This window comes from Microchirus variegatus, assembly GCF_963457635.1.
Source record: "Microchirus variegatus genome assembly, chromosome: 8".
Lineage (NCBI taxonomy): Eukaryota > Metazoa > Chordata > Actinopteri > Pleuronectiformes > Soleidae > Microchirus > Microchirus variegatus.
In genome coordinates, this window is record NC_139809.1 from 5,627,211 (window position 1) to 5,650,649 (window position 23,439).

Here is a 23,439-nt window from a genome sequence, read left to right on the forward strand (position 1 = left end):
AATCAGGCCGAGAGTGTGTGTGTGTGTGTGTGCCTAAATCTGTGTGTGTATGAGAGAGAGCTGTTGAGGAGAGCACTAATGTCAGTCAGACGCCCCTCCTCATGTCCCAGCCTCCTTCCTCTCTCCCTTTCCTTCCTTCCTTCTCCTCCTTCACCTTGTCTCTCACACTTTCCCTGCTGTCACTGAGGCCCCTTTCCGTCCTCCTCTTCCCTTTCTCCTCCCTCCTCTCTGGCGTTGCTGGCTGGACTGAGTGATGAAATAAAAACCCAAGGTCTGGATCCACAGTGTCTGAGTCTCTCCCGTCTCCCTCTTGTCTCTCTCTTCCCCTCTCTCTCTCTCTCTCTCTCTCTCTCTCTCTCCTTCTCTCTCTCTGGCTGGCTCTGTCAGGCCTTCTACATCTCTGCACAACAACAGAGCCCTGAGCAAACTGGAGCGTTCCACTTTCTGCACAGGCATAGGGGTGTCCGCTTGTCACACCAACAGGAATTTAAGGCTTTTCTCCTTAAGGCACGTTCTCCTCCCCCTTTCTCCTTGCAAATTTTGTCTCATCCTCCCTCTCTCTCTCATGCTCTCTCTCTCTCCCCCCTCACTTGCCTTGTTATGACATCCTGTATCTCAGGGCAAGGCTGCTCAAATCTGCGTTCCCCCCCCTCCCTCCTTTTTTTTCTAAACCTAATTTCTGCCTTCATCCCAACATCCCAATCTGTATCTACTTTCTCACCATTTCTCAGGGCAGATGGGTCGGCCTTCTACATGGGTGAACAGCTCACAGAGAGCTAGCCAGAGGGTGTGCCATGATGGAGGGGGGGGGGGGGGGGGGTCTGTATCTATCTCTCAATCTGACCTCAATATTGGTGTGTGGGTGTATTTGTGTGTATGAACATGCACGTGTGTATGCAAGCATGCAAGTGAAAACAGACAGTGGGGGTTGTAGGGGCAAACTGAGGTTAATGTGACCAACTACTCATGCAGGGAGTGTACAGAGATACATGGGGAGCCAATGTATACAATGTACACACACGGATTCTTTAATAAAATACCAGTTTGTGAGGAAGTATTACTCAGTAGTCACTGATGTGATATGCACACTGAAGCAGCAGCTAAGGTAGTGATAAATAAATGCACGCAGAAACAGTAACAGTATATAATTCAACTCAATTCAACTTAATTACATTTTATTTAATAGCGCCGATTATCCATTACATTATTATTACATGGCAAGGGCAAGACCTTACCATTATTATAAAGAGACCCAACAGAACCAGACTCAGAGCGCACATACATCTGCCTCGACCGGTTGAAGAGAAGGAGAGAATGGAAAGGAGAGGAAGATTGAGGAGAGACAGACACCAGGAACAGCTGTGGAACAGATGTATTTGAGAATCACTATCATCACTATCATCTCATCCAGGGTGTGACACCAGTCTCGCCCCGACGCCATCTGGGATTGATTCCATCTCTTCACACGACCCTCAGAAAAGTCGTAAATGAAGGACGGATGAGGATATTAATGTTAACAGTAATTGAGCTGCGGTCATGAGGCAGCTATTTCTTTAATATCTCTGTGTTTTTGGTTATTGTGGGCAATGTTGCCTATATAAAGACACGTATTTTATTGGTTATACAAAACAACAGAACCTCCTTTCTGGTTTTAGGTCATGCTCGTTTCTAAAGTTGTTTTTCTTCAATTGGTATGTGGGTCCACATCGTAAACAAAGCATGTTAACGTGCTGTCAGGAGCGCGGCCTCACTGAGCTGTAAACACTCCATATTGTGCAAGATTCCATGCAAAGAACAAATAGATGTTTGATTTAACTCTGTGCTATTTTAAAGCATTCGATCAGGGAAAAAAATCTCAACACTAATGTCAACAACTGCTCTGTGACTCATTTTGTAGTTCCAAATAATCACTGGATTGAAAAAATATGATGATATACGTCCAGAGAAAGCAAGGAAGTAGGCTATAAAATGTGGAATAATGGTAGATTATCACCCACTGCCAAACAAAGGCCACTAAACTGCAACAGCTACGCCATATTATATTTTAATACAGTATCATTTAAATAAATGCATCAAACAGTGTAGCCATATTGTCTTGCTATCACGGATATGGGACATGTCTGAGATGGAAATAAAAGAGTAACACAATGATCTCCTTTCTCTGCTGACTCCATACTGTTCTGCCTTCCCACATGAAAGGAGCACATTAGGCACACACATGTCTTTGAGCCAAATCATTGTCCTGATTCTCTGTGAATATGGGCCAGTGGAAGGCAAAGTACACACTGGGTCTCAAAGAATCCATATAGCAAGAGGAACAAGGAGCTAAATATGAGAAGAGGCACTTGACTTTTGTTCATTTACTTTCCTTACCCTGTTTTATCAGGGTTGTGGGGGAAGGGAATGGAATCTGCCCAAATAATCTCACAAGACACACCATAAACAACAAGGGAAAATTTAACATTGACTTGAAAAGAATTAATTTGTTAGGGTGGAGTGAGGTGTGTTTTTTGAATCCTGTGTTATAATTTACACTCACCACACTATCACTGTCATAGTTTTGTTTGTTTGGAACCACTATCTTTTCTGTTCATTGACTCATCCTGCACTCATTATAATCCATAAGTGAAGGAGGAAGTGACGTCCATACCGTCAACTCTAGGGGTGGAGCAAAATATCAATTTGGTGATATATATCGTCTTCTTTCCTCGTGCAATGCGACAATCGATACACCAGGGCAAATATCGATATTTAAAGTATTAAGGCGCTCTAATGGAAACTGGACCATGGCGGAGAAAGCTACGTTAAGAGATGCCCCAACCAATTCAATACCAATTTCAATAATTTATGCACTTTGTTGTCTACTGTATGTTGTTGAATGATGAATAAATAGAGAAATCCTGCACTTTTAACTTTTCGTCGATGTTTTGTTTTCTTCACTTAGACATATATTGTGCTTTATCGCTATATGATTTTCTTGCAATATATTGATTATCCCAGAATCACTGTACCATGATATTATTTATATCATGGACGGTACCCTGTAATTCCCACCCTGAGTCAACTCTGGCATCTGTTCACACAGATTTTAAGAGCCATTTTTATTATTATTATGAATGTCACTGTGATGGCAAAACTGACATAATGATTAGCACTTACATTATTCCACTATAAACCTTGCTATCACTGTTATTCTCTTAGCCACTCGGATGTAGTATTACAGAAAAATAGTAAGTCATTTGTGGCACAAAGGTCACCCATTGAATAACTACACATGACAAGAGTAGCATTCACTCAGGATCTATAACAGTGGAAATGGAAGATGATGGAAAAAGTGACAAAAACTTTCTCCACCTTGTAAGAAAAAAATTATCCAAAACTGATAGAGGTTCCTGAATCCTTACCAGTATATCGTGCTATCGTACAGAACAAAAATACATAATAACAATATTGTGGGCTGACTCTATTGTCACTATTGTGTCTTGTCTCTTTTTTTTCCAGAATTGTCCAATTTTGTCTACACATGGGACTACAGCCCAGATAAATCTTCTTCTTCACAGCTGCCATACTGTATCTGTATCTGCACAGGAGACAGTGATAGTGACTTGATTCCATTCGCATGAGTGTGGATTATGGTACTGGCGTTTCATATGCTGGCCCACAATCTGCTCACTATCTTCACCTGTGTTTTTCCCACCACTGTTTTTCCTACTACAACAAATAAAGAGTGTGAAGAATTCAGTGCCAAGCCTATGACAGCAGGTTTGGTGTATTTGTTGGGTAAAGCTTTTCCAATCTGAGAATTGCTAACTTGTATTGTCATAAATGGAACCCCTCCGAGTTTTGTAACTATGAGCAACTGGAAGACAAACACCTGGTACTTGTGGTGTGAGGTTGTTCTGATTTCCCATCAAGATCTAACTTGTCTAAATTAGTCAGTGCTGAACACTGTGCTACAGTTTATTTTCTGCTGGATCCAGATACTTCCCTTATTTAGCTGAGAGTGAGGTTCAGTGTTTCTACATATGCAAAATTAAAATCTGCGGGAAAAAAAGAGAAACTTGTATCAGATAATTATGATATCCAGTCACACTGAATGATCTGAAATTACTACTGGAAGAGATGGTGCATCCCTAATTTGCACAACCCAAATGATTTCCCCTGAACTCCGAAGCACAGGGAAATAAAAGAATATACCCCCAGTTTTAATGGGTGCAATGGTACAATCCTGATGTCATCTTTCTTTTGAGATAAACCAAGTGAGACTTTAAAATGGAGTTGCTTATTCACGTGAGAGCAACGATGCATAGCGCACATGTTTACTGTTTCCCCAACACACACACACACCTCAGGAGATTTCAGGTTATCAATTTGTAAATCTCAACAACTGATTTTCACTCCATTTCAAGAGGAGGAGAAGCAAAAGAAGAATGAGAAAAAGGAAGGGAAGGGGGGGAGGAGTAGATGACTCTCATGAACAGATATATTTCGGGAAGCAGTATTGAGGCTAACGGGAGCTATCTTTAAGCGGCCTACTTCTCCTCACTGCCTGGTGGATGCAGGGGAGATTTCACAGTACGTACGCAAACACATGAACACACGCAGGCAACTGTCCCACTGGAAATCTTCAGGACACAAATAATGCAAACAGAAATATATTAATAGCAACACTGTCATTTGACTATAAATAGTCATATATATAGCCACTGTACACTTATTTAATTTTAAGCATAATCATTTGTTGTTATCGCAGAATTTGACCATATTTATAGGCAATAAAATGGTTTCTAACATTAAAAAAAACACCTTAATTTAGCATCATCGTTTAAAAAGCCAAATAAATATATTAGCTAAAATGAAAATGAAAGGCAATAACTCTATTTTAAGCATGTAATACAGATAGTAAACATTTATTTTAGAGCATCTTTACAGTATTGTCACTCTCCTTTGAGAAGCGCAAACATCTCACAACAAAACTTTTCATGAGCCCAGAGAATCACCCTGCATGTGTGCAGCTTTATATCCACGATATATATATCGGGATATAGCCTAAACATAACAAGATATTGTTCATAAGCCATATCACCCAGCCTTACTGTGAGGACATACTGATCCACACCTAACTTAAAAGTCCTTATCCACACAGAAATGCACTAAAGAGGGTCATTCACGCTGTTGTCTCAAGATAAACCAGAACCACGTCTTCGTCCACATGAAGCCCTTCAAAAATGTAGTACATATGCCAAGCCAGTATGTGGCGCTGGAACACTGCCCTAGAAATACACCACATAAATGTGTAACTGTGTACAAACTTCTTTATTTAAAATAAAGCTTTATTCCAGCAAGTATACATTCTAATGTTTAAAATCACAGAAACAGAGTTAGACTGAACCAAGCCAGAGGAACTAAGGAAAGAAAATCAAAGTTATCATAAAAGGTAATATAGTCCAACCAAACTCCAAACACAACAAGTAGAAGATGACAATGAGGGGGGGGGGGGGGAAGCGATAGCAAATGCACGTATATTGTTAATATATAAAATACAAAATCGTTAACAGATTCTCATATAAACGTTTATGGGTACAGGCCCTAAATGGCTTTTTGAGGGTTAAGACTTGGTTTCAGGGCTAGGGTTGAATTTACATTTTCAGTAAGGGTTAGGCCTTAAGGTAAGGGTCAATAAATATGCTGTACAAGACTGTGTATGTGAGTATGTGTGTGTGTGTGTGTACTAAGACACATGAGCAAGATGCTTCTGCCTTAACATACGCATACAGAAAAGAAAAGCCTGTCTTTTCATTCACTGTATGTAAGTGTGCCAGTGTTTGTGACTAAAGAGTAGTTTGTGTCCAGATTGACTGACACTCTGAAAGCCTTAAGTTCTTCCTGAGTGAAGCTAGTTTTCTCTGCTTCCGACTTATGTGAAGCACCCGACCTTTAGACACTTCATACTGCACGACAGCCCAAATAAATTCAAATAGTTAATTTAGGTACCCTTTTTAATGTTATTATTATATTAGTTTCTACTAGTACTTGTGCTTTTTCAAAATATCAGTGTCAATATTTCTGCCATGAAAAGAATAATAATAATTTTTCAACATGAAGGCCCTCTGGCTCTGCCATGGCCTGCAGTGTTGTGTCTTGACCTTGGCTGCTGTTTGTGTTTCGTGTCGACCTTTAATTTGTTCCCTCCACTGAACAGTGTGTATTTTACTCCTTTTGTCGTGACACAAAAACCTGGACTAATCATAGGCTTGAATGTCCCATGTGAACTTTGCCTTTAACTCCTACTAGTAAACACATACAGGCCACTACAAAATTGCATATTTTACATTCCTATCGTAAAAATTTTTAGGGAAATTTGATTTTTATCAAGTGAAACTGAAAATTAATCTGTTAATCTGAAGAATACAAGCAGGCCTTCTTGCACATAAACTTGAATAAAACAATTGATTTCAATAAGAAAACATTAGTCAGAACAACATATTCCCATTTCTAGAATGACAACAATCTGGAGAGGGGAAAGTTGTACGTACAATAATCCCTTTCACCAACAAGTGATAACTTGAATACTAATACCCTCTATTGGACAGAATGAGGATTACATTATTGCCACTAACACAAAGCACTCTTCACTTCATTCAAAGCATTCATAATGGGATACAGGGCACTGGGGGGAGGTAAACAGCAGAACTTTGGGAGGCCGAAAAGAAATAAACAGAAATATCCCAGTGTTTTTTTCCCCCCAACAATCAGAGGAAAATAGAGAGAAAATAGACTTAGCCACAAGCTGAGGGAGAGCGTACAACAATAAGCGCCCTGTGTTCCCAGTTACACATTGAAAACAGCCCTGCAGCATGGAGGACAGAGAAGGCGAGCGTGTGCCTGTCAGCAAGCATTGCATTTAAAATGTAATAATTCACTTATTAGGACTCTGTGGTGTGTGTGTACACTACTACATAAATATGTGATTAAAGCCTTCAAGTTTAAGCTGAATTAACAAATCAAACAGGCAGCACAGAGGAAATGTGCCTCTGCTACAGAACTCAAACAGAACAATGGTAAGGAAACACAACCTATGCCTAAAACAACTTAACAGACCTGAAGTCAACATGCACAAAGGTATAGTACAAATATGCTGATAGTAAGCATGTAGCTTAGTTTAAGTACAGACAATTAATATGAATAATTTTCATGTTCTTGCATGTTAGCAGAATGTGATGATATGAAAGTAAGTGAGGGGCAAAACTGGGTAATAACATGAACAATAAGTGGGGACAGTCAGATGTAGGCTGATTCCATTGGTGTTGTTAATTATTATAATTCTAATAATTCCAAATATACTGTACTGTAATTCAAGTGATCTGACAGACAGATCTCCCAAATACATCTGTAGCATCACAGGAGGATTTGACTCGGAGGGTGTTGCTATTTACTGTTCCAATAAACCTAATCTGGATATTGGTCATTTCCTGTGCTGGAGGAGGCACCGACAACAACTTACTACGCTGCAAAGAATTTTTGCCAATGTAACTAACCGAGCATCAAGACAGGAGGACGAGCAAAATCAAGCTTCTGTTTCTACCTAAAAGCAACAGGAAGGAAGAATGGTGCCACTTTCATTCCCAATCATGAACTTAACAATAGTCAGTGAATCAATCTGCCAGAATCAGGCCCAGCAAGTACAAGATAAACATATTAAAAGTCAGTATGAGAAGTCATCCAAGTCTTGTGACAGCATGCCCAAGAACACTTGCAGAGTGTTGCTTTAAAGCTGCTTTCCGACGTGCACTTCCCTACTGGAAATTTCCCTGTGGTTGTCTACATGTCTGACCCAGACAATCTCCTGCTGCCTTCTTCATCACGACTCAATTTTCCAGACCTTTTCTCTAGCTCGTGTCTAAATACAGCTGCTCTCTGGAGGTTTGACCAGTGTCTAACTAACTGGAACAAACACAGGCATAAACTAGAAAAGCACTCGGAGAGCGCAGCCCCCCCCCCCCCCCCCCCCCCCCCCTTTGGACGTTATGGTCAGACAGCGAGTGTTGTAACAAGTGATAGCATCTACGGATCATGCCCAAAATTCAATCACTTGTTCCTGGTGCCATTGCGGAAATGTCATCCAAATGTGTCTGTGACTTTTCACGTTATGTTGCTAACTAACAGACAGACAGACAGACAGACAGACAAACAAATTCCGGCGAAAGCATAGGAAAGGTAACAATTGAAATTCAATTCAGTTCAAAGCAAATACAGAATAACATGATGACATTCAAATGAAAAATGCCACTTTAAGGTTTGTAGACAGCAAAAAAATGTTTTTGAACATTGAAAAAGCAGACATGATGTTTTAAAACTTACATCAGAAAATGTACCACCCCACCCAATGGCCAAAAGGTGGCAGTGAAGGGTGACTGCACACAGCACAGCCATCTAACAGGGATAAGCTCCCGCCCCTCAAAGAATTACATGGCCTATTAATGTTTTCCCCTCCTCCCCTTTAATGACCCACTGGCCTGCAACTGCAGACCTCAACCACACTTCAGATAAATGACATCAGAGGCAAAAAAAAATAATCCTTGCTTTTCGTCCCTCACTGAACAAATCCTATGTAGAACACGGACTCTAAATATAGGAATCCATGCTGCCAGTCTGGCTCCGTCTCCTCGTTCAGTCAGATTTGATCAAATCTTGGCTAACATTTTGGGAAAGCAGAAGGAAATCCCAAACAAGCTCAAACTCAGACAATCATCCTGTTTAGAAAAGGGAGCAAAATCCAATGGAAAAATCCAAACACCAAGCCTCTGATTCAAGTCATTGGACAAGTATAGAAGCAGTTCACATAGCTGCGATATACAGTGTTATTTGTTACTGCACTGGCAGGCTCAATAAGATGACAGCGCACTCAATTATTTTAAATTACCGCTAAGACCAGAGGTAATAAAATGGCTCACAATACAGCACATGTTCCCAACTATTTGAAAGGTGAATTATGAGCTTTTTTTTTCCTCAGCTCCTACTTCAACACCTACTGGAGAGGCCTACTTCAATCAGTCAGTCGGCAATAATACTGGCACTGTGGTCACCAGGGAGAATGCCAGACAACACAGGGGAAGTAACTGAGATCATATTACAGTTCAGTATATAACAATGAATACTTGTGAGGGGCAAAGTCAACTTCACAATTCACAGTATGAGAGAATACGCCTCTGTGTCCCTTAATCTTTGCATAAAACAATTATTATTATTATTATTATTATACAGGATGTAGACCAGTGAGTACTTTTGCGCTCTTGCTGCTTGTCTTAAGCAGTTAAACACCAAAACTAACCCCATAAACTCATTTTCCCTCTCAAGTGTACCGTCTTAGCACCTCTCAGAGGCCATAACTCTTTGTCTTCTAAGTACAACAATGGCTGACTCTCATCACTGCCAACTCAGTGCAAAAAACAACAACAAATACAAACAAAAACAAACAAAAAGAATTATTTTTCTATTTGTAGTTTGTCAAATGATAATGTTCTGCCTAATGTTTAGAGGAACAGCAAAATATCACCCAACTATGTTTTGGCTTCTTTGCACAAACTCCCAACTATATAGTTTTGGTTGAAGCTAAATGCTTTTGTCACGTCAGCCACATTTGCAGCAGCAGTTTGTGTGATTCTGACTCTGGATAAGTAACAGAAATAAACCGACATAACCGTCTGCATGGGTCGTATTTTGTTTATATTAATTGGCATTCTCAGCTTCCCACTCTGTCACCACATTCAGCTGCTCACCATTTAGCAACCTATGTGCTTTCTCCCTTGTGACTAATATAGAACTTTTTTGCGAACCATCATTTACTGCCTTCAGCGGCCCTGTGGCATCCTCTAATTCCTGCTCTCCTCTTTCTTTACTCACTTGCTCCATCCTGCTGGTACTGGTCTACAGCTCCATGTAGCTAGGCTGCAGCGCCGATGAAGGAAGCATTATTGGTTGAGGTGAACAAATCTGCTTGCCATAGATCACGTCTCTGAGGACATCAGGCCAACTCGAGACACGGGGCCACAGATAGCAGAGCTTCTCTATTCCCCTGAGAACCAACCTGAGTTATTAGCCAATCTGGGTCTTTTGCTTGAGTATTAGTCTGTTGAATACATGAATATTGTACTATTTAAACCAAGCATCATAAGATCAATACCACTTTCATGGCTGTATAATGAGCATGGAGCCAGGCTAGCCTGTCAGGCTTTCAGTGGCTGTTTGGTGGTGTTAAAAAGGGTGAAGGTGGACAAGTCGGTAAATGATGTTTCCCTTTTTGTCCAGCCTACATGCTAAGCTAAGCAACCAGCTGCTTTGAATTGTGGGTGAAAAAAGGCCCTCCGCACAGAAAGGCCCTCGGTTGAATCACCCACTGTTTGTAGGTGTACTTTTAATTGACTTATTATGGACAATGTGACACCCACCACAGACCTTTTAGCTCTCCACAGTCTACAATATGCATAAAATGCTACAAAATAAAAGGAAAACTTTTATAAAAAAGAGAGGCCACCAATGATTTAATAGACTATAGCAAATGTAGACCGCTATCTGAAAGCCTTATGTAAACTAAGCAACGTTTGTCACCGAAGGCATACTTCCTGTTGCCAGTAGGTGGCAAACATACTTTTGACCACTCCACAATGCTCTTTGGAGACAGAGACCTGGGAGAAGATAGCACTTTTCACAGGTCCCGGTGTCCATGCAAAGTTTGGTGAGTTTTCATGCATGGCAAGATCCTCAAAAATGTGCTCAAAGGATAAGAAGAAGAAAAAAGATGATGAAAAACAGGACATATCACACTGAATACAATAGGGCTTTGCACCAGTCGGTGTTCAGGCCCTAACAAGATAGAGTCTGTCTTTGACATTTGCAATAATGCACATTTACATTCCATGTGAAGGATCAAACATTTGCTCTTTATTAAAGACTTACACTAAGTCAAAAAGAAAAAGAGAGGACTGCAAGCCAAACTCTTTTAACCAAGTGAAAAAAAACCTGTCTACTCTGCCATGTCCCTAAACTCCTGCATCATTGTTGTTCCTGTAATCATGGTGAATAGGACTTTCTCTGTTGTTATAGCTACTGGCCTCCTTCAGACAGACATACTACCAGTGTTTCCATGGCAACATGCACAACATACAGCATGGTGAACCATTTACTTAAGGTGACAAGCTAGCCCAGACTCAATAACAGGAGAAGAGAAGGAAAGAACATATTGTAAATCAAGTTAAGAAAAAAAAAAAAACATTTTGTTTTGGCTCCTGAAAACTTGCAAAGCCAGAGTGTTTTTGCTGCACAACTCAACAGACCTGCTGAGCAAAGATAGTAAGCACTGAATGTGAAAATGAACTGAAATTGTACGAATGAATCTATTGGAAGTGCTGTATAGAACATACCTATGTTTGTTTTGGCTGAAGTCCAAATTATTTAATAGGATAAAAGCTCTTTGAGATACATTTGTATCACCGAGTTGTATAAATAAATCTAACGCGACCGCAGCTGAGGTTTGATTCTGTCGAATACATAAAATACACAAACTGAATATTTTTATTCTGATAGATCTGATGATGCCATCAAATGGAGTTGTCTTTACTGTGGTTCTGTTATTGTATCCACAACCTCAAAATGCATCTGGCAGCTCTAGATAGGCTGTAATATTGTGAATTTAATCGTGTGGAGTTTGGACCGAGTGTGTGGTCGCTCACAAATGATGCTGTTTGCCTCTGTGGGAATCAACAACAAATATGTTGTATTGCATCAAAGTGCTAAAGTACAACTTAGTAACAAATCAGCATTTCAGCTACACAGAGGTGTGTGAGCGTGTAGAGTGTGTAAGCTTTGATTTTGTTACTGTTGAAGGTTTTTCTGGTAGATGTGAATGAAGATTGTGGTTAGTTTAAGGTTAGTGATAGATATGAACTGTGATAGTTTAAGGGTTAGGGATAAAGATTTTGTTCAACGCAGTGTCCTGACAAGAAATAGCTGTGCAAACCTGTGTGTATGTATGTGTGTGTGTGTGTGTGTCAAGGATTATAGTTAATGAAAACTATACTACGATATAACGAAAACTAAGATTGAAAAAAACCTTTTCTTTAACAGAAATAAAAATAAACACTATATTAAAAAGAATTATAATTTACAGAAACCTAATTTTGGGTTTATAAAACAAACTAAAATTGTAGCGAAAATGTGCTTAGTTTTCGTCTTTGTAAATTCATTTCATAAATAATCGTTTTAGGTTCATATGAAGTGTATTTATTTATTCTCTGGCGGCAATTTTGAATGGTTGTATTTAAGACGGCCTTTTCATTCATTCATAATTTTTTATTATTATTTGTTTTTGTTTGCAATGCGGGACATAAATGATGTAGTTAATTGGATTTTTGCTCATGTGTTTCCTCCAATTGAGCTCCTAAGACTGTGATGAGTCTTATGAGGGTTCTTTATTATGATTATTTCGATTATGATTATTATTTTATGTTCATGTGTGTCTGTTGGCTATATTGTTTACCTTTCACACCAACTGCATCCAACCTCAGCAGTATGATGCACATTTTGCACTTCAGGCTACTTTCTTGTAGACCGTTATATCTGATTGAGAGATGGCTGTTCATCTGTCCTAATAAACTTTTAAAATGGCATCTATTGCTGTTTTTTTTATGACACAATACTTATAATGACCTTTTTGAATCTTGCACCTGGCAAATACTCCACAAAAACTCAAACTAACATGTGTCAGAGTACGGCTTTGGCCACAATGTTTACATCTGAGAGAGTAGTAACCATGTCAGACCCAGTCCCATTCACACTCTTCTACTCATCCCTCCCTTTACCAAGTTCAGAGGGGAACTACAGTATAGCTTTTGCATACCAGAAAGGATGCAAACACTCGTTCACAGCTCTCTCCACTTTCAAACTTCACCCTGCCGTTTCCTCCTTCTTAGCTGATTTATGCATCAGGTCGATGTAGATGGAGGAGCAGATCTTTTTTCATTTGCGTACTAAAATTCAGTCTCAAAAATATGAAATGCACAGTCTAGCAGGGTTAGACTGCTAGACTGTGCAAACCTATAGCGGCAAAAGTGAATATAAACTTATATAAACAGGTGCAACTCATTATGAATGCTGCAGCTCGAGTTTTAAGCAGAACAAACAGATCAGAGCGCTTTACTCCAGTTTTTTCCAGTACTACACTTTACAGTGGCTCCCAGTCTGCTGCTGGTCTACAAATCAATCAATGGTTCACATCCACAATACATTTATGACACATTAAAATAATTATACACCTTCTAAGGCTCTGAGATCTACTGACCCAGGTCATCAAACAGCATTAGCATAGGTGTTATGCTGCACATGAGTGGAATAAACTACCAGCGGAACTGAAATCAGAATAAAATATGCATATTTTTTTTTACATTCCAGGTTAAAAACACTGCTTTTCTCATTATAATTTAACCGTTATATTCTGCCATTTACATTCTCTAGACATTTTAGAGTAAATGATTGTTTTATGCTGCACTATCATATTTTATGCTCCATTCTAGTCTCACGTTTTATTTTATTTTGTTCTTTTTATTATTCTGTACACCGTTTTATTTGTTATAATATGGATTTGTTCCAATGTTACATATAGTGTTTCCAAATTTTTAAATATAATTGAGTTTTTTATGTAAAAGCACATCAAGTTGCCCATGTGTATGAAATTAGCAATACAAATAAAGCTGCCTTGCCTTAAACAGTCATACTTATGTGTAGTACAAACCCTCCTACATGTAACAAACAGTGGATGGAAACACATGCATGCAAACATGTATTGCATGTTTGCACCAAAATGTCGACATTTTGGTGAAAAACTGCAAAACATTTTTTGTGGGCTCGAGATGCTGATGCACATGCAGATTACTATGATGCAGTGTGGAGATTTCCTCTGTGTGGGATTTTATCAGAACACCCCTGACATAACTGATGCCTTTCTTCGTGGTGCCAGTGACGTCGCTCCAATAGTATCGTGCCATGAAGTGATCGAGCTCCCCACTCTACTCCAATTCGCATGCACTTTACAGAGTCACTGCGCTGCAGCTCACATGGCAGCACCGCTGCATCCATTCACGCACACGCCTGGAAAAAAATCACGTTGATTTTTTTTTCCTCTGCAAGACCACCACCACCACCAACACACACATATAACCACACAGGGGGAAACAATGCTCTGCCACATCCAAGAAATGTTGCATAATCAAAACACCATGTGAGGGATTCCCAAATAGACTTGTGTGATAAAATGGATGTGTTATACTCCACACACATCAGTCTGGTGCTGAGCCAAACCGTCAGTGCATGGAAACAGATCAAATGCATGGATTCAGGTACAGCGTGGTCATTTTTTTTTTTATTATACAAAAGGTGTGGAGGAACCACAGCTGCAAAATGTGGCTGGAAATCATAATGTGTGTGTCTGAGGGGGACCTGAAAGTCCATATGTGGTCTGGGTGCTTTGACGCAAATGGCAACTTTACACACACACACATACACACGCACACACACACACAGGTCCATTCTGTGCGGTGAAAACACACGACTTCTGTCATATGTGTGTCCACGGTCTACACCGGCATCACACACACAGACACACACACACGGGGGCCGCTGTCAACAAACCAAACTAACTCCTCACCTCCGATGCTGACCCGTTTTGTCCTTCTTCCCTTTCGGCCTCCTCTTCCTGGCCTGGATGGCCATCACTGCCGGGGTGAGGTGGCATCCATCCGCGGGCATGACCGACGTCCGAGTCCGGGAGAGGGTGCAGGGAGGATGGACGCGAAGAGAGGGAGAGAGAGAGAGAGAGAGAAGGGAAACACACATGATGTGAGAGGCTCTGGGGCTGGCAGTTGTGTTCAGCGGAGCCCGGTGAGCCTTTCTGTGGCTGGAACTTCCGCCACCTTTCATGTTACATACAGGCAGAAGTGGGACGAGCATGGCCGAGTTACAGAGGCTGAGAAATACGCACCTTTCCTGGAGCTCATGTTTCCTCCTCTTCCCCTCAGCAGGAGCAGGCAGGGGGGCAGCGACGGCCGGAGTCTCTCTCCCTCTCTCTCTCTCTCTTTACACGCACACAAACACTCACAATAATCTCTCTACCTTTGCATGACGCGAGCGCCCTCTACTGTTTAAAGCGGGAGTCGCGCGTGCACCACAGCATACATGACGGTTTAAGGTCCAGCGTGTAACATTCAGAGTGTTTAAAGGCAGTTATTTAACATTCTACACACACACGTATGTCTGTATACGTGTATAATTGCTTTAAAATAATAATAAAAAAAGTGTATCAATTAAGAACACGACTGTAACATGTACTTTAAACCTGGGTCCCGTTGTATGTCAGCGGCCATCTTGCACAGGTGTTCAATCAAACCAATCAAATGATACAATCTGCTACTTTGCGGTTCTGCACATGCGCAGAACAGTTCCGGCTCTTATTTCCACGCCCATGAATTTCTGCAACTTCGTGGTGTGGTCAGTGATTAATTAATGAGTAACTTTGTTATGCTAAAGTAGTAGTTTAGTGCATATTAAGTCTATAATTGCATTCTAAAAAGCAACAACAAAACACATGAATTTGTAGCATCATAAAGTTTTTTTTTCTTTTTTTCATGTCCATTGGTCTTTTCTCTTAGAAGGCCTAAATATTAAAAATTATGAAATAGTCTTTCAGCACTTATTAGTTATATTATATGGTACAGTCAGGGTTTTTGTCTTATATTTATTTGTTTTTTTTATTTAATGCTGTGTTTTTTACATATAAAAATCAAATATTTGTATTACAGGAGTGGATTTTGAATACCCCCAAAGATTGTGCACATTTTTAGATTTTCAGACCTTTATATCTTGATATTTTATTTATAAAATATAATATGGGTACAGTGATATTATACCGCTACTCACTCTATTATCACTGTAAGTTTAAGGGGAATATATTTTATTCTCACATCTATAATCAGGATTTCAGGGGTAGCACTGATACCAATAACACCCATCAAATAATGCTCCCACTAATAAATGTAGTCATATTATACCACTACTCACTGTATTATCACTGTAAATGGAAGTGGAAAACCATAAGGTTGTTATATAAACCATAATGGTTATTTCTGTGTTGTTGTCATGTCTAATCAGTTGATACAGTTTCACGTAGCTTGTTTTTTCTTTGAATTTAACACAGTTCATAGGTTGTTTACAGGTTGTATGTTAATTGTCTTTAAATTGTCATTAAAAGGCACCGCTGGGATTTGAACCCAGGATCTCCTGTTTACTAGACAGGCGCTTTACCAACTAAGCCACGGCGCCGGCGAAAGTAGAGCTGTAAATGTGATCCATGAATGAATTCAGGGGGAGGCAGCGGTGCAGCGACGTGGATATGAACTGCCGTAAAACAAAAACGAAGAAGAAGAAAAAAGAACGAGGAAAAAGGATTAAATTAATGAGAAGAAGAACGTTGCAGTTCATAATCATTGTACTTATGTTGATACTTGAAGGCTGCGAAACATTTTTCAACTTTTTTATTTTATTTATTCTTCTGTTTCAAGATTAATTCAATCAAAGTTGATGATTGACAGGTCTTAAACCAAACGTATGCAGTGGGCGGGCGTTAGCTAAGTCTGTGTTTCCGCTACACACACACACGCACATACGCACATACACATATACACGTGTGAGGAAAGTGTTGACGAAACCTCCCCGGTCTCTCTTGGCTCTCTGCAGACGTAGGTGCGTGGTAAACCTTTTTAAAAACGACCGAACAGGAATAAATAGTATGTGTAGCGAGGCGATAGCTTAGCTTTGATGCTAACATTGACCCCTGCAGCCAGATGAGTTAGCCAGCTAGTTCATGTGCTAGCTTCTCGGCTAGCATTGGGTTAAGGGTAGGGTTGATCAGCTACAACATCAAACCAGGGAAAGAATTACGCGGTGTAATGTTGTGGTAAATTGTTGTGCCGTTCGCTAAGTGAAACCATGGAGCCAAAGAAAACGATCTAAACTACAAAATAAGGCCGTGCATGTACACGTATTCAGCACATAACCCTGTGTTTATTTCACTGTTGTGGCTGATAGTTGTCATTTCATCATGTCTTTTAGTTCCTGCTACAAGCTCCAGTCTCTGAAGTGGTGCTGCCAGGACATCTGTCCTATCGAGACATCTGTCAACGAGCCTCACTCTACTTCGCATAAAGTAAGTCTATGAGTGACATCAATTTCTAATAACCAATGGCATCGTTGTCTCTATACATGTGATTACTGCAGTGCAGTGTTATCTGTATTTTGAACTGCATAATTTTTAGATTTCTGTATGCGTGTGTACATGCAGCTCGTCATGTACACCAACAGGCCGCTTTATTAGGTACATCTGTTCAACTGTTGTTAACTTATCAGTCAGGGGCAATAACATCTGGAATAACATACCTCTTACACTAAGAGAGTACCCCCACATATATCTACACTTCAGCACTTTTACACATGTATTATACACTTATGTTTGTCACATGTCAGAGGAGAGTGGTCATTCACTCATAGTCTGCAGATTGGGATCAGCAAACAGTATATTAAAATTTCCCCACCTCGCCAGTGTGAATTCTGAAATGATGCTTGTTTTGTGTGTGTGTGTTTCCTCTTTGCCACAGCTTACCTCTGATGGCTGAAGCAGAGCCGGTGCCTCTCCAGGTTGGAGAGAAAAGAAGCTGTCCAGAGAATGAAGAAGACACGCCATCAAAGAAACCCAGAGTAGAGAGCGATCACAAAAACGGTGGGCCTTCTCATGATGACGTGGAGGAGGAAGAGGTCGAGGGTGGAGCCAGCGGCGGAGAAGAGGATGGCGAGACATTTGCTGATATGATGAAGCATGGTCTCACTGAGCTGGATGTGGGCATCCTGAAGTATGTCAGTGACCATGAGGGCTTTTCTGGCATCCTAAAAGAAAGGTCTGTATGCTTAACCGATCATTTATTCAGGTTATTTTGCTTCATATAACATTTATTGTGGTTTGTTCTCAGATATTCTGATTTTGTGGTGCACGAAATCAACAAACAAGGCAAGGTAGTGCATTTAGATGATCTTTCTATCCCAGCAGAGGCTGAGGTAAGTGTTTGGTGTTAATATTATTATTTGGCTAGTTCTTCAAGTAACTAAAACAATGCCAGTCAAACTGAAGATGAGTTAGAGATGTGATGCCGAAACGGTTTCTTCCATGTCAGGAAGTCCCAGAGGCTGAGGAGCTACCAAAGGAATCTGATGTACTGACTGAAGACCAGAAAAAGCAGCTCGGAGAACTGCAACTCTTTAAGAATAAAGAGGGCAATGTCTCTATTGAGGTGAGTTTATACTTACTGGATCCCTGTGTAACACCAGTTTACACCCTTTGGGGGTTTTAAGCAATGCTCCTTAACACCTGTAGGTGATGGATGATACAAAAGAGAAGAGGACACTGGTCCATAAAGCTATCAAGACTCAGTTTGCTGGTCTGGAAACAAAGACGGAAGAGAAGGAAGGACGCAAGTTCATAGTGGCGTATCATGCTGCTGGGAAGAAAGCACTGGCAGGTTTGTGGGGAATAGACAAACTAATTTCCAGTCTAAAATTGTCTTGGTAGAAAATGGATTTTGTTGCATGTCTTTTAATTCCCACTTCCATGTGTGGTCAAAGTTGAATCCTTGACCAATAAAAGACTAAATATGCAGTAGAAGATGAGCATGAGCATGACCAGCACATTCGCATGATTCTGCCCACTCAGAAGACTAACATCTTTTTTTTTAGTATAATCTTTGTTTGAGACGGTGTCATTTCATTTCATTTGAATGCTAAAAACCCAACAAGCCTCCACTCTCTCAGGTCTGTGCATGAGACAACTCGCCCCAGTGCGTAACGATCTCTTTCTTAGTAACATTATTCTATCCCCTTTTTGCTCTTCTCTGGTGGATAGAAGTCAAAAGCACTGCAGGTAAGAACCTATTCTCCACATATGGAGTTGGGTGTTGACAACAAATAATCTTTGTGTTGTAATAACTTGAATTCATTTCCATCTTGTGGTTTAATTTGAGAGTGTGACATGATCTTGGTAAAAGGTTTTAGGCACAATGTTGGTTTTAGTGAGCATGTTCAAAAATAATAATAATAATAATTTTCAGCATAACTTTTTCTTCTGTCTTCACAAAAGCTCCAAGGAAACACTTTCGGCCTAAAAACCGTGGCAGCTTTTGCCACTTTGTCCTGTACAAGGAAAATAAAGACACCATGGACGCCATTAATGTGCTGTCAAAGTTCCTCAGGTATGAATGGAGTATTTTTCATTTGCTCTGATGTGATCGACTGTACACGTTTGTCGTTAATGTAACATGTTAAATTATGCATCTCCATAGGCTCAGACCCAACATGTTTTCCTACATGGGAACCAAGGACAAGAGAGCCATCACTGTGCAGGAGATTGCGGTGCTCAAGTCAGTGTGTAATGTTGTAATGAATTCACTATATTTAGTAGTTACATGTTTCTGAATAAGATTGATTTAGTCAGTGCTGGAGGTTTTTTTTTACGCTGTCCTTATGCTGCTGATGTTATGTGGACGAGCATGTGGCTCAGGACCAGTAATTAAGGATTTTTTCCCCCCATGTCGTTTTAGGATCACAGCGGAAAGGTTGTCTCATCTCAACAAGTGCCTCATGAATCTCAAGCTGGGGAATTTCTGCTACAAAAACCACCCCTTAAAGTTGGGTGAGCTTCAAGGAAACCATTTCACTGTGGTCATCAGGTCAGCAGTTGTTAATACCATGTTTTATATCATTGTTAACTGTGATTTGTCTCAAGGGAAATGTTTATATTTATTACATTTACTAGTTCAAATTGAGAAAAATAATAGTATGTGTTATTATTTTGCTTGTCTTTGTGTATCAGGAACATCTCAGGAACAGAAGAGCAGGTCCATCAGGCCATGACATCCCTCAAGCAGACGGGTTTCATCAACTATTTTGGCATGCAGCGTTTCGGCACGACAGCTGTTTCTACATATCAAGTTGGCAGGTAGACATTTCAATTATAACAGGCATGCCTTATTGAGCAGTTGTTCTGTGTTTCCCACAGAATTGATTCATTCTGCAGGGGCACGCACAAAAGTTCACCCCCACTGTCACAGCCCAAGTGACAGGAACACAGACCTGAGAGAGAACTGTATCGCTCCTTGTGGTTATTCGCAGAGCTGTAGCTGAAATATGAGTCTATGACTGACTGCGTTGATGGAAAAATATAATAGATGATAGTGTGAGCTTGGGCATACAGCACCAGACATGAATCAGCAATGCGTCAGTGAGCAAAAGACTAATTTAGAGTTTGCGAATGTTATTGCAAGAAGTGTACTTTTTCCTTTGGTTCAGTATGAAAGTGTGGCTGAACAGTCTAGATCATTAATGACAAACACTGGTTGCTTTCTCCTTTTTTTTTTCTTTTGGGACAGGGCCATTTTGAAAAATAACTGGAATCAAGTGGTTGATTTGATTCTGAAGCCCCGTCCAGGAGGTAAAAAAAAAAACTAAAAAACAAACCCTAAACTCCTGTTTTTTCTTTGATTTGTGCAGTATTTAAATCCTTCTTTCCATCATTGCTTTCTACAGCAGAGAAAGAATTCCTGGTCCGCTGCAGGGAGGAGTGGGCAAAGACTCAGGACCCAGAGGCAGCCTTGAGGAAGCTGCCCAACAAGCGCTGTGTGGAGGGACAGCTGCTGCGAGGACTCTCCATGTATGGCAAAACCAACATCGTCACTGCCTTTTCACTGGTTGGTTTTCTATTAGTAGTGGTACACGTTTAAAATGCAGAAGCTCTGTATACATATCTGTTAACTGGAAGTATGAGATAAAGCAGGTTTCTGCTTGGAAACGGGACATTTGTGTCGTTGCTTCTCAGTGCTGTAACTCATGGGCTGTTTTCATCCAGAGGGACAACTTTTCCCCCCGTTTGATTGCTCCTGTATATATTTTTTTCAGATTCCCCGAAACAACCGCCTGATGTACATCCACAGTTACCAGAGCCTGGTGTGGAACACCATGGTGAGCCGCAGAATTGAAGCATTCGGCCTGAAACCTGTGGAGGGAGACTTGGTTCTTAAAGGAAGTTAGTAGTTCATTAACTCTTTCAGATTTAACAATTCTCTAGCAATTCTGCCTAGCCTTGCCTAATTAGAGTTCCTGTAATATCATTTCATTTTCATGATGTCATGCATGAAAGTGCTGCCCACTGACGTTTATTTTCTCTAATGTGTTTATGAAGCCACAGCACACGTGCTGTCTGCAGAAGAGGCAGAGAGTCGCAGCATCCATGATATTGTGATGCCTCTTCCGGGGTTCGACGTCATTTATCCCACCCACCATGGTAAGAACCTGCTGTGTGGGATTTGCATGTGACTGGAAAATGCAGCTACTAATTAAAGTGACCACACCTCACACATGGACTGCCATGAATCTTGATGCTTCAATGGAAAGAGAAAGAAATTAGCATTCTCTCTAAATGCACTCACTGACAATAAGAAAATGAATGAAAAGTAAAGTATAGGTCTCTTGCTTGTGTGTTTGTGTCAGTGGGTGAAGGTTACAGAGAGATGCTGTCTGCAGACGGGCTGGACATCGACAAGATGAGACACAAAGTGAAGGACTACTCTCTGGCTGGAGCTTACAGACGAGTTGTCATCAGACCCAGTGATGTTAGCTGGTTAGTAGACCGTTCAGTGCCTTCTCTGATGATTTAGTGCATGACACTTCTTATAATTTACTATGTTGTTGCAGGGAGGTGACTCAGTACGATGACCCTAGGATCTCACTGGTACACACCGATTTTGAGAAACTGGAGAACAAACCTGGTCCTGTCTTCAACAAAGGTAGGCTTCTGTCCTTAACATGCTATAGAGAAAATATATGGATCCAAGGAAAATAGATCTACAACTGTATTGAAAAAAGTTTTGTACTTACAATTGTAGCTGGAGTTCTTAAATGCTGTCCTTTTCTTTCGTTTACTCTTTACCCACCAGAGGGGAAGCACCGGGCTCTACAGATGGATTTCTCTCTTCCTCCTTCAACCTATGCTACCATGGCAATCCGAGAGGTCCTCAAGTTGGACACGAGCATCAAAAAACAGACGCAGCTTAACACCACCTGGTTCAACTGAGGGACCAAAGCACACTGGTAGAAACAGGACTGCTACAGCAGACTGCAAAATACCTGTATCCTGTGGCTACTTACTGTTGTGAGTGGCGTGTGTGTGTTATTTCTTTGAAGTACAAAGAGCAGTTTAGTTTTTTTCTTTTCTTTGTTTTTTAATAATGTTTTTACTTGCTCTGAATCATTCTCTGTGCTCCAATGATATAACTTGTGAATTAAGTAAACCTCTTAAGGGGTTCTCCTGAAGTAATCCCTGCTGCACAGGATCATCTGATCTGTTTGTACAGAAATAGGTGATTTTGAATTTCTTTTTTCTTTTTTTTAACAGAATGAAAATATTCTTAAAGAGAGAAAATAAACATATCCAAAGGATGTGGTTTGCCTTTGATTCTTATCTTGAATGTTCCTTATAGTATTGTTTTTTTTAGTGTGTCACCTTTGTAAAAGGTCTTTTGACCAGTCCTGTGACCTGCACAGTATCTCCCTCCACTGGCTATCAGAGCTAAGTGTCTTTGTATTTGAGACCGTTATTAGTATGCAGTAAAATGTCACTGTGGACAGTGTGGAGATGACCATCTGCCACTGGCATATGCCAGCTGGTACCATACAGCTGACCTCTTAAAAAAAAATTTGATTACGAATCATAATTTACCCCAAGGCCATCTGTTTTTAATGTTCATGTCTGTAGCATCTATGTCCTGCTCTGCCAAAGCACACACAAATAACCACTGTTTATCCACAGGAATCAAATGTATATAGAAAATCACCAATACTGACAGAAACACTTTATTTAAACTTAACTGCCGAGCCCAAGTTAAAACTGTTTGTGATCAGACAAGAAAACATAATTTACTGGCTAAATAAAAAGAGCAGAGTTATGGTGCAAATAATGTGTAAATGTCGATGTAATCTCCCTCCCTCAGCTGAACAAAAGACCTACACAGACATTTGCACTCCCCAGTCATTAAGAGGATACGTTAGCATAAGATAAAGTGAATGAAGAGTACAGCAATGTGTTCTGTGAGATTCTCGTGGTAACTGAATAGAAGACAAAATATTGCCCCATGAAATACAACAGAGTTACATTTGAGGGTGAATATACTGTCATCATTAGGGACCATTTAGTAGCTTTTCTGCTTCTTCAGCCACATCATGTCCTCTTTAGTAGAAAGCTCTGAGAAATTGATTGATCATTGATCAACAGCCTCAGAAAGAGAAATTACCTGCAAA

The 23,439-nt window shown here is 40.3% G+C and overlaps 2 protein-coding genes across 4 annotated transcripts in view; one reads left to right on the forward strand and one right to left on the reverse strand.

Annotated features, from left to right (window-relative positions):
* srpk2 (SRSF protein kinase 2) overlaps positions 1 to 15,047 on the reverse strand; it is a gene marked incomplete at its 5' end in the record, with an annotated part of 55,005 nt that extends 39,958 nt beyond the window's left edge. The window contains 2 exons of the mRNA XM_083893191.1: positions 14,699 to 14,765; positions 15,032 to 15,047. Coding sequence (XP_083749317.1) covers positions 14,699 to 14,765; positions 15,032 to 15,047 — 83 coding nt within the window. The remainder of the gene's footprint in view (positions 1 to 14,698; positions 14,766 to 15,031) is intronic.
* Positions 15,048 to 16,711: 1,664 nt separating this feature from the next.
* Positions 16,712 to 22,493, forward strand: pus7 (pseudouridine synthase 7). Of its 3 annotated transcripts, none has more exons than XM_083893484.1 (18): positions 16,712 to 16,788; positions 17,158 to 17,251; positions 17,700 to 17,996; positions 18,069 to 18,153; positions 18,270 to 18,386; positions 18,470 to 18,614; positions 18,995 to 19,012; positions 19,229 to 19,340; positions 19,431 to 19,508; positions 19,689 to 19,817; positions 19,961 to 20,086; positions 20,517 to 20,578; positions 20,674 to 20,834; positions 21,043 to 21,169; positions 21,326 to 21,427; positions 21,634 to 21,763; positions 21,838 to 21,929; positions 22,080 to 22,493. In XM_083893484.1, the coding sequence occupies exons 3-18, from the start codon at positions 17,710 to 17,712 to the stop codon at positions 22,214 to 22,216; spliced, it is 1,908 nt and encodes a 635-aa protein (XP_083749610.1). In that variant the 5' UTR covers positions 16,712 to 16,788; positions 17,158 to 17,251; positions 17,700 to 17,709; the 3' UTR covers positions 22,217 to 22,493. The 3 variants fall into 3 exon arrangements, with proteins under 3 accessions (XP_083749610.1, XP_083749612.1, XP_083749611.1); XM_083893486.1 differs by having other exon boundaries at positions 21,667 to 21,763; XM_083893485.1 differs by lacking the exon at positions 18,995 to 19,012.
* The last annotated feature ends 946 nt before the right edge of the window (positions 22,494 to 23,439 follow it).

Bases quoted from the DNA above. Each gene is read 5' to 3' on its own strand.
- pus7 (XM_083893484.1), top strand. From the start codon at position 17,710: ATGGCTGAAGCAGAGCCGGTGCCTCTCCAGGTTGGAGAGAAAAGAAGC. The intron at 20,087-20,516 runs GTAGACATTTCA...CTTTTGGGACAG, and splicing joins TCTACATATCAAGTTGGCAG to GGCCATTTTGAAAAATAACT. The intron at 21,930-22,079 runs GTAGGCTTCTGT...TTTACCCACCAG, and splicing joins TGGTCCTGTCTTCAACAAAG to AGGGGAAGCACCGGGCTCTA.